Raw genomic sequence first — 9,978 nt, 5'->3', positions numbered from 1 at the left:
GTTTTATGGAACTGTACAGTGTCTACACCATAGTGCAATTATTATGTTCACACTTGCACAATTGCTCTGTGCAAAGGGGGGAAACAAACCAGTTTGACTTAAACAGACTAAACACTGCAGATGTGATAACATCTTTAGTTAAACTGCAGGTATGTCTTAAAGACATAAAGACCTGCATGACCTCTAATTTTCTGCTTTTAAATTCAGATAAAACTGAGGTTATTGTATTCGGCCCTGGTATCCAACGAGATTCTTACTCTGCATGGCATTACCTTGGCCTCCAGTAACACTGAGGTATGTTGGAGTCCTTTTTGACCAGGATATCTCCTTCAATGTGCACATGAAACAAATATGGAGGACTGCTTTCTTTCATTTGCACAATATCTGTAAAATTACAAACATCCTGACTCAGAGTGATGCTAAATAATTAGTTTGTGCATTTCTTACTGGACTACTATAGTTCATTATTATCAGGCTGTCCTAAAACCTCCTTGAAAAGCCTTCCGTAGATCCAAAATACTGCAGCAGTTTTACTAACAGAAACCAGAAAGTGAATGCATATTTCTCCCATACTGGCTTCTCTTCACTGGTTCCCACCAGTCTATATTTAATCATTAATCATCATTATTCTCTGTATGTCTTCCACAGTCTGTTTTTCTCCCATCACCTCCAACCATTTGCAGCAGATGGCCCCTCCCTGAGCCTGGTTCGTCAGAGGTTTCTTTCCACTAAAAGAGAGTTTTTCCTTCCCACTGTTGCCAAATCCTTGCTTAGATGGGGTCATTTGATTGTTGTGGTTTCTCTCAAATATTGAAGGGTCTTTACCTTAAAATATAAAGGGCTTTGAGGGACTTGTTGTATTTTGGTGCCTTGTATGAATAACATTGAATGGAATTGAAAATGAACATAGATGCACAAAACATTTCTCATTTTTATTGTAAATGTCATAATGAATTCTGTTTAATGCTTTAAAATGGTACGTTTTCCTGTTTCTAACAGCATATTCTTTTTTCTTTATTTAGTAAGAATACAGGCAATGTACAGTTTTCAAGAAACTATATGAACAGTGATGCTGGCTTCAGAGCCGATGGTAGTGTGTATATTGTTTATAAACCAGAAAAAAAGAAGCACATCAGCAACAAATAACAAGTGGAAAGCATCTGTGTTAAAAAATATCCGGGACATGAAATGGAGAAAGTTACAGCCTTTTGATTTAAAAGTGTTGATTTCATCAAGTAATCAAGAAGAGTGCATTTACTCAAGACTGATAGACATGAAACAACCGTTAAGTTTAAAAAAAACAACAATTTTTCTGATATTTTACATTATCATTAAAAAAACTGCATCTCTATTTACTCTGATTATCTTTGTGTATTACTAAAATTAGTTTGACTACCATGAACTAGTGTGTCAAATTTCAAGAACTTCTGCTGTTAGGCCTGAACACTGGTCAAATATGACTTATTTGGCAGATTGTGACTGAAGTAATAGAATGTAGAGTTTTATCTCATCAATATGAATCTGACAACAGCTTTGACCTGAACCACAGGAACATTTTGGTGACACTAGTTCTTTGAAATCTCGAGATTGATTTAATTCTTATACATCACATCCATTTTTCTATTCCAATCATAGTATGAATTTACCCGTATATGTAATCAAACTTTACTAATCTCCAACTTGAATCGTGAAACATTTGCAAACACTGATATATAACATTTCTAAAACTCGTTTCTTGTACTTTTTGTGGACATGTTGCTTCTGCTGTTTTGACTAACAGAAATGTGTCTCTTTAACTTTGGGAAGTGTTTCACCAGGAGCTGCCTGAAATAGTTCTGGAATTTCTTCCCAACAAACGTGTAGAAGACGGGACTGATGCAAAAGTAAATGTTGGCAATGTAACGAGTGATTTGAAGCGCATAGGCCTGTTTCTGTTCTTCCTCGCAGCTTGTTGGTTCATCATACATCAGTACAATATTATAAGGGGTCCAACACATGAAAAACAACAGCACAATGATGAATATCAGCCGGACTGTCTTGAACCTTGTTACAATCTTGGACGACACAACCGTGATTGTGATTCTTGCATAGCAATAGACAATTACAACCAATGGGAAGATAAAGAAAAGGAAAAGCTGAATGTAAAACCCAGATAATCTCAAGGCATCCACATCAATATTTGGAATGTAACCAGGATATTCTTGACACAGAGTTTTGTTATCAATATTAGACGTAAAAATTTTATGGAGAATCATTGGTCTGACACATGCCAAACCACTGACCGCCCACACCACAGCGCAGGAGAATACTGCATAACTTCGATTCCTCACTTGTAACAGACCCACCGAGTACACAACTGCAAGGTGTCGGTCAAAGGTAAGAAGAGCTAGGAAGAGGACAGAGCTATATAACCCTAGATAGTAGACACTGCCAACAATCTTGCACATAGCGGTGCCAAAGATCCAGTTGGAGAGTTGCATGTAGACTGCCATGAATGGAAGACTACTCGCAAAGATCAGGGAGGACACCACCAGGTTCAACAGGAAGATGTTGGTCACAGTGGTCAGCTGTTCAAACCTAAAAGGGAGTCAACATGAAAAGTTATTATATGTGTAAAATGACTCATAAGTAAAGCATTATAAAACAGCTGTAATTCTCTCTGAGCTCAGGCAGTTTACAGGCAACTGGGATCTGTGGATTGTTTGGTGATACGTCTTTAGAATCAACCTTTTTCTGGAGGTGATCATACCCGTAGAATCTGAGTAAAGGTGTATTTTTGGAGGCCGCAAAGAAATTCAGTAGGAACTTCATGAGGGGAGCATAGCATTAGAGCAGAAAAAGACGATATTTCTAGATTCTCGACTTGATGGAAAATAAGTACGGTCGACTTCCACAAAGTTGTAGTTCAGAGTTCACAGCATTATTACATTATTATACACACATCATTATGTACTATTCAACCATAAGAGCAAAGGCTCAAACTCAGAAACCTTTTGGTGTAGGTGTGGTCTCTCTCTCTCTCTCTCTCTCTCCCTCTCTCTCTCTCTCTCTCTACATATGTGTGTGTGTGTGTGTGTGTGTGTGTGTGTGTGTGTGTGTGTGTGTGTGTGTGTGTGTGTGTGTGTGTGTGTGTTGGGGGGGGGTCATTTTTTGAAAAAGCTCTGTGGAGCAGACCGACATTCGAGGGTTTCTTTGGCATGAGAACATTGTCATTCTTTTTAAAAGCACGTTATTCGTATTTGTAGTCCACAGGAACACATGAATCTATGTTTTTCCACTTTTTCCAATAAGTTTCGAAAATGTTGGAGCTTGGTGTCCTGTAGTGCTGACCAATGTGTGTAATGTTAGTTTAACACAAAGAAAATTCAGGGGTGAAAATAACATTTCTAGCTTTTGAAAATGTTTGATAATAAGAGAGAGTACCGCACCAGCAGCTTTTTGTGGTGAAAAGCAGTTTTGCATCCTGTGCAGAATGTCTAGACAGCCAGTGTTATTTGTTAGTTGAAGGAAAGTCTAAGAGTAAAATATTACTTTTCCTAATTTTTCTTTGCATTTGTCCAGATCCAGGCTGTAATCAAAACTAAGAGAATTGGTGTTAATATGAACCCTACTGCCCTAGAAACGGGAAATATATTTATCTTGAGGTCCAATAGTTAACAGGACGGTAGATTGAGTAGATTGTACCTCAAGGACAGAAATGGATATTTACTCCACCATGCATACCAGCCCTTCTTTGTGATTTTATGGAGATTACCACTTCGTGGCTAAGTTGCTGTCAATTCGAATTGCTTCTGCTTTGTTACAACACCACTAACAACTGACAGTGGCATCATTACTAGCAAGCAAATGTCATTACTTGGACCTTGTTGAACAGCTGGCATCTTATCATTGTACCATGTCTATCCCAGCTACCATAGGGTAGCATGTCTTTAGACCATGGCAGGAATCTGGAGCTGGAGTGAGCTGGAGTGCACACACATGCAGAACATGCATGTTCTGTTGCTCTTGCTTTGATCCAGAGGCAACACTGTTCCGCACAGACCCTCTGGGTGTGAGGCAGTTGTTTTAACCACTGACTCCTGCTGCCCCAGGAGTCTATTGTACCTTGACCATTAACCCTTTTATGTAAACTTTCTATCAAAGGAACCTCATTGTCTCAGTCTTTGAATATAGCAGATGGCGGGAATTATGCCACTGCAACATATTTTAGGGACTGCCTGACAGTAAATATATGGGAAAAGAGATTAAATTATAGCTAACCATTGGAAACAACCCACCGTTAATAGATAAAGAAAAAATTGTCAACTCAACAGTGTGCTGAAGAAGCAGTTAGAAACCAAAGAAGCCTGAGAGAAACGCAACATGGGTCTGGGGCTCTTGCTCTTTTCGATCCAGCGCTCAAGCAGATTTTGTTGAATTTCTCCCTGACATTGCTTATTGTGTTTTCTATGAACACCAAAAACATCTTTAGATTGCCTGCTCACAAAGGTAGAACTGGAAAAAAGACGTCTGGTAGACAGTGGCTTTTCAGAAAGTAGAGCATCTTCTTTCCAGCCCCTGAGGTATTCTGTCACTGTCTTCCACTGTCTGTGGAAGTAGTATGGCTTCATCATGTTACCCTGGTCGTTGTATTTCTGACAACCGCATGACATTTTTTCGTCAAATCCACCTCTGCTCCAAAGGGTCTAAAAGCCTGTCATGCTCCTCGCTTTTGTTGCATACTTCGTCCATTTTTCAGGGAAAAATGTCCGAGTGGAATTCTTTTGGAGTATATAAAGATTAATATAAATTGCTACCATATTTTTATTTATATTTTTGTCTGTTTTATGTCCTTTCACCTTTTATTATGCACTTATGACCTTTTACAGTCTAGTATAACATTATATTGGTGCTTCATAAAAAATTTAAATTAATTATCAAGAATCATGACGGCTGAAAAAGTTTTCATTCAGTTCACTGTGTAGTTGTTTATAGTGAAAGAAACTGAAATGCAATGTTTAAACTCTTTGGTTTTTTTTATATTATAGTTTTATCTTTCATTTAAAGTTCCCATTGTAAGCTAAACAAAAGTGAAATCCCTTTGTTTCAGAAGTCTGAAAAGTAGTTTTTCGTTTGTTTGTTTTTTAAATGTCCTGTTTTCCAAAGCACCTCAGTCAGGCAAAGTCTCCTTTCCAGTACCCTGGTTTAAACCTACCCATGGAGACTGAGAAATGGTATCCCCCCTATTAGATCACACTCTTCAATTACCAATTATCAAGATGATCACCCATTGTATGTATAAAAATATCAAATTATATCCAAATTATATCAATCCCGGTAGCCAAGTTTATATAGGTTCTCCTCGTGTATCATGTGGAGTATGTGATGATGGGAATTAGGTGAATTATGTGGGATCAATAAGATGTTGAGCAGGGGTAGGAATTAATAAGTATGTTCATACTTCTTCCTACTCCTTTTCAGACCAAACATTGTTACATTATGTCAGACGATTTTGTTTTATTTCATTATATATTTTTTGTTTATCTGAACACATACGTGTGTGTGTGTATATCTACATATATATTCGTATCTGTAAATGAAAATATATGTAGTGTGTATATATTGTTTTTTGTTTTATATGTCTGAAACAAATAAAGATACAATACAATACAATACAAATACCCCTTCTTAAAAAAGGACATAATCCCAACTTCCATGCAACATTACAGAGGGATCTCAGCCAAAATAGTCAGACAACATCCAGAACCGCGAGAAACTCAGCATGGCTTTCATTCACCCCATTGGTCCTGCCACCAAGGAGCTGTTTAACCGCTTCAGTGACCTCACTCCCAGTCTAGCCAGTTTGTCTCAATCACACTAGCTCGGATTCCTTTCCCATGAGAGGTGTGATGCTCTGGGTCCCAAAAGTTAGTTTCAAACCTTATGCACACAACTGCAGCTCAACTCTCATAGTACCACACCCCTAAAACACCTCCTGGGAGTGATGGGCCGGCACGAGGGGAAAAATGTAGGTCATATGGCTCAGTACTGCAATATCAATTCCTCCGATATTGGATATTTATATTCTAGAGTTGATTATCATATTAAAATATTTATATTTTCATAATTTGGGGTAAATTTGTAGTTGATCATAAAAAAGAACACAGTGGAAAATAACTATATTATTGGGATTGTCTAAATGATTAATAGGTACCATTTCTTCTTCCTCCTGTCATAGCAATACACGAAACATGCGAAACACGGCTGTATAAATGCCTCAGGCTCACGTGTGCTCACTCATTCAGTGGACGATGGACGATCATCGTCCACTGAATAAAGAGGACGAGAGGGACACGTGCTGCTAAAGAGAGATAGCCAGCGCTCATGGAGTCCTTTGGTGCTGCAGGCAGGCTCTATCCAGGTACAGAGGGAGAAAATGTTGAACTCTTGGCGACATGTAGCACTACTGCTGAATTTCGGAAATTGGAATTACATCTAGGCTTAGGCTTTTTGTTTAAACTTCCCTTCATCCTTAAAACCCATTTGTTCAAATTAGTAAATATGTTATTAAAATAAATGCTACAATAAATAGCTGTATGAGTTTAGCTTGAAGTAATATGTATGACCCTGAGATCACCTCGCATCAACTCAGTTGGCCTAGATTTATCCAGGTAAGATTGTAGAGTAGAACATTTAATAAATGCTAGGTATCATTACAAAGTACAGAGCAGTTGCAGTAAAACAGCCAATGTAGGCTTTAAAAAAATAAAACTTCAACTCAGAAATATGTCATACATAGATAAAAACACATATCTTTAAATTTATTCTAAATTGTATTAATATTTTCAATCAGTCACATTTTTTGAGTGATTCTAAATTCAGTGTTTTTTAAACCTGTATGATAATTCTTCATAATTAATCATTATGAAAGGTATGATTTTTAATACAGTACTTTTTACTTAGTCAAGTCAGATGGCTTTATTGTCATTATAACTATGTGCAGTGGTTCAGTACACAGTGAAGCAAGACAGCGTTCCTCCAAGACCATGGTGCTGCAAGCTACAAGTTTTTCACAAAAAAAATGCACAAAAAAACAGTGCAATGCCAGAGGTACAGAACGATACAGACACAAGACAGTGCAACAGAAATGTGCAAAAGACTGAGCAGTGTGCAAAGAGTAACTTGATGTGCGTGGTTGTGCGCGTGTGTATGACATTGTGCAAATAAGTGCTTGGTAGTGACGTATATAATATCCCGAATAGCAAAATTAGTATGGCCCAGATCTGGCCCACACAATGTGCTTGAAGATGGCCCACAAACCACAAAAAATGATGGCCCTTTGGTGGCCCAGATCTGCCAGAGGTGGCCCACACATGGGCCAGCACAAGGCCAGTTGCAGACACACTGGTGGTCCTGTGCTGGCCCACGTGTGGATTACCTCTGTGTAGACTGACTGGTGCCATGACACCAGTCAGTCCGAAGTGCCAGCTTGATGCCAGATCCGGGCCAGAACTGTTTTCTATAAGCCTGGGCCACATAAACCAAACCACAATCAGGTCAGATGTGGCATGGCATCACATAAACAGTGCCATCTACGCCAGGCCTGGGATGTGTGTGATGTGTGTGTGTGTCAGTCCAGTCACTGAATGTTCAGGAGTCTGATGGTTTGGGGGGAGAAACTGTGTCTCAGTCTTGCAGTGAGGGCCCAAACGCTCTGGTACCTCTTGCCAGAAGGCAGCAGGGTGAAGAGTGTGTGTGAGGGGTGTGTGATGTCCTCCACAACGCTGGTGGCTTTGTGGATGCAGCGGGTGCAATAAGTGTCTGATTTTCCAAACGTGGTATAGCCAAAACAAATATAGATCATAGTCATCTGCTCTTGTAGTATGAGGAAGTTGTGTATAAGAATAGTTCACCCTTATTTGTATTTATTTATTGGATTAGATAATAATTTTGGTGAGATGCAGTGTAAAATGTCTGGAGGGTCAAACAGTAAAGTTTGACTGTCCAGTTTGACAGACTTTGAGAGACTTGTTATGTTTTTTTAAGCAGTGATGTACATAAATCCACCCACAAGGTGGATTATGCAGTGATAAAAAAAGAGTTGGATGACGTTTGTCTGGACTGTGAGACACGTAAGCTGCTTTTCTCTTGTATCTCTTACAAAATAGCTGCTTGAAGTTTTTTACCAGAAGTGACAGATATTGCCAAATCAGTGAACACTAACAGGTTAGTCATGTTAGCTATGCACTCCTCTTTAATTGCCAGTTAAAGTTTGTGAAACTTAGGATTGTTGTATATCATAGAAACATGTAGAAAAGAAGAAGAAGAAGTGAGTGAAAACTTTTGACCACAACTGTAGGAATTTGAGCCTAAACTAATATTGAAAGTTAGTGTAAATAACAGCTTATCTGAATACATATAATCAAGCAAGTTAAATCAGTACGAAGTTTTGTTGGACAACTCACCGGTAGATGATGATGAGGACTATGCCATTGACAGTGAGATTGAAGACAAACATGAAGTAGGACAGGATGGACAGTTGAGCTCCCAAAATATTGTCACTGACCCTCATGCATGGTTCAGCTAAAAGCCCAGTGCTGTCATAATATTCATATGTTGGAGTTTCCATCTTCTTCTCAAATGTTAACAGAGAAATCTCTCTGTCAAATGCTTGAAGAAAAGTCTGTCACAAATAGAAACCCAACTATGGTGCAGTGTGCTTTGTGGCTCAGCTGCAGAAGTAGGGGTGGAGCAGTTGGTTTGGGGTGTGGTATCAGGGGAGGCTGATTCACACAGCTGACTTCCATCATCTGACCATGTCTCCCCATTTGAGTATGTTACAACTGTTCATGGCATGAAGCAGGGGGAGGGCAGCTGCTGCAAAGACAGTTTGAAAATAAAAACAGTCAACCTACAACGCTGTGCGCGTGGGTCCTTTATTTTGTCGCAGTGGTGCCGAAACCCAAGCTGCAGGCCGGGTACAGCACAGTAGAGAAAGAGTGCCTGGCCATCCCCCTGGTTAGGGTTAACTCAACCTACAACACTGTGTGTGTGGGTTCTGTATCATGTCAGAGCAACTATTAACAAATCATTAGAAGGACAAACATTTTTTATTACTTGTGTATGACAGGAGGAAGACTTACAAGAAGAATACAACAAGAAGCCTGAGGAATCTAAACAGATGTGAGAATCATACTACTGATCTTAATGATCTTATCTGTCTTTGCCCTCTGCTCGTCTGACAGAGGAGAGGACTTGCTTGACTCAGTGTGTTCAAGTCACTCTATCATAAATCCTCAAAGATAGAGGAAGTATCACAAGTGTGTGTGTGTGTGTGTGTGTGTGTGTGTGTGGTCAGCACATTCTCGGACCAGGGCTCCTCCCTGAACAGAGGCAACTTCTGTGTGCATGATATTATAACCGCTTATCTTAGTAAGAGAAATCAAACATTTGCAATCCAAAAGACAAAATGATCAAGCAACCGGAAGTTGCCTGGAGGAGGTTGTCAAGTTGAGTACAGAACACACCCCATGAGTAAATAGACATTCATTGACACTTGGCCAGTTGATTTTTTATATGTAAATCCAATAACCTACACGTGCAGGTATGAGCCAAGTGCACAAAGCATCATAAAGACAAAAGTAAATCTGCTTTTGAGCACTGTAGGAGATTCATTCTCCTGCACACAGCTCTGCTTTTGAAACAAAATTCTGCTTAAATCAATCAGACTTTTGACAGTGCGAAGCCAAAAGGGAGAAGGTCGCATTGAACACACTACAGCATGACACCACCTCACTGATTGGCAGGTTCAGTTTACTGTGTTACTCTAAGATGCATCAGGGCAGCACCATATTTGTTTACACTTATTTAAACTTTCCTAAATAATTTGATTTTTGATGTGTAGCAGTGGAATTACTGACAATTTAGTTCTTATATGGATTTTCCATAAAAAAATTTTTAACATGATTTTGTAAAATATGAACAAATAGACATAAAACA

At 39.0% G+C, this 9,978-nt stretch overlaps 1 protein-coding gene across 1 annotated transcript; it reads right to left on the bottom strand.

Moving 5' to 3' along the window:
• Positions 1 to 954: 954 nt before the first annotated feature.
• On the bottom strand, positions 955 to 8,693 carry LOC101465617 (C-C chemokine receptor type 3). The gene is made up of 2 exons (XM_004568918.3): positions 8,445 to 8,693; positions 955 to 2,577 (listed from the first exon to the last, which is right to left on the bottom strand). Exons 1-2 carry the CDS (start codon positions 8,606 to 8,608, stop codon positions 1,722 to 1,724), a joined length of 1,020 nt encoding a protein of 339 aa, XP_004568975.1. The 5' UTR covers positions 8,609 to 8,693; the 3' UTR covers positions 955 to 1,721.
• Between the last annotated feature and the right edge of the window lie 1,285 nt (positions 8,694 to 9,978).

Source organism: Maylandia zebra, linkage group LG9 (genome assembly GCF_041146795.1).
Source record: "Maylandia zebra isolate NMK-2024a linkage group LG9, Mzebra_GT3a, whole genome shotgun sequence".
NCBI lineage: Eukaryota > Metazoa > Chordata > Actinopteri > Cichliformes > Cichlidae > Maylandia > Maylandia zebra.
The sequence above is the reverse complement of the archived record's forward strand: the minus strand, read 5'-3'. Positions and strand labels throughout refer to the sequence as shown.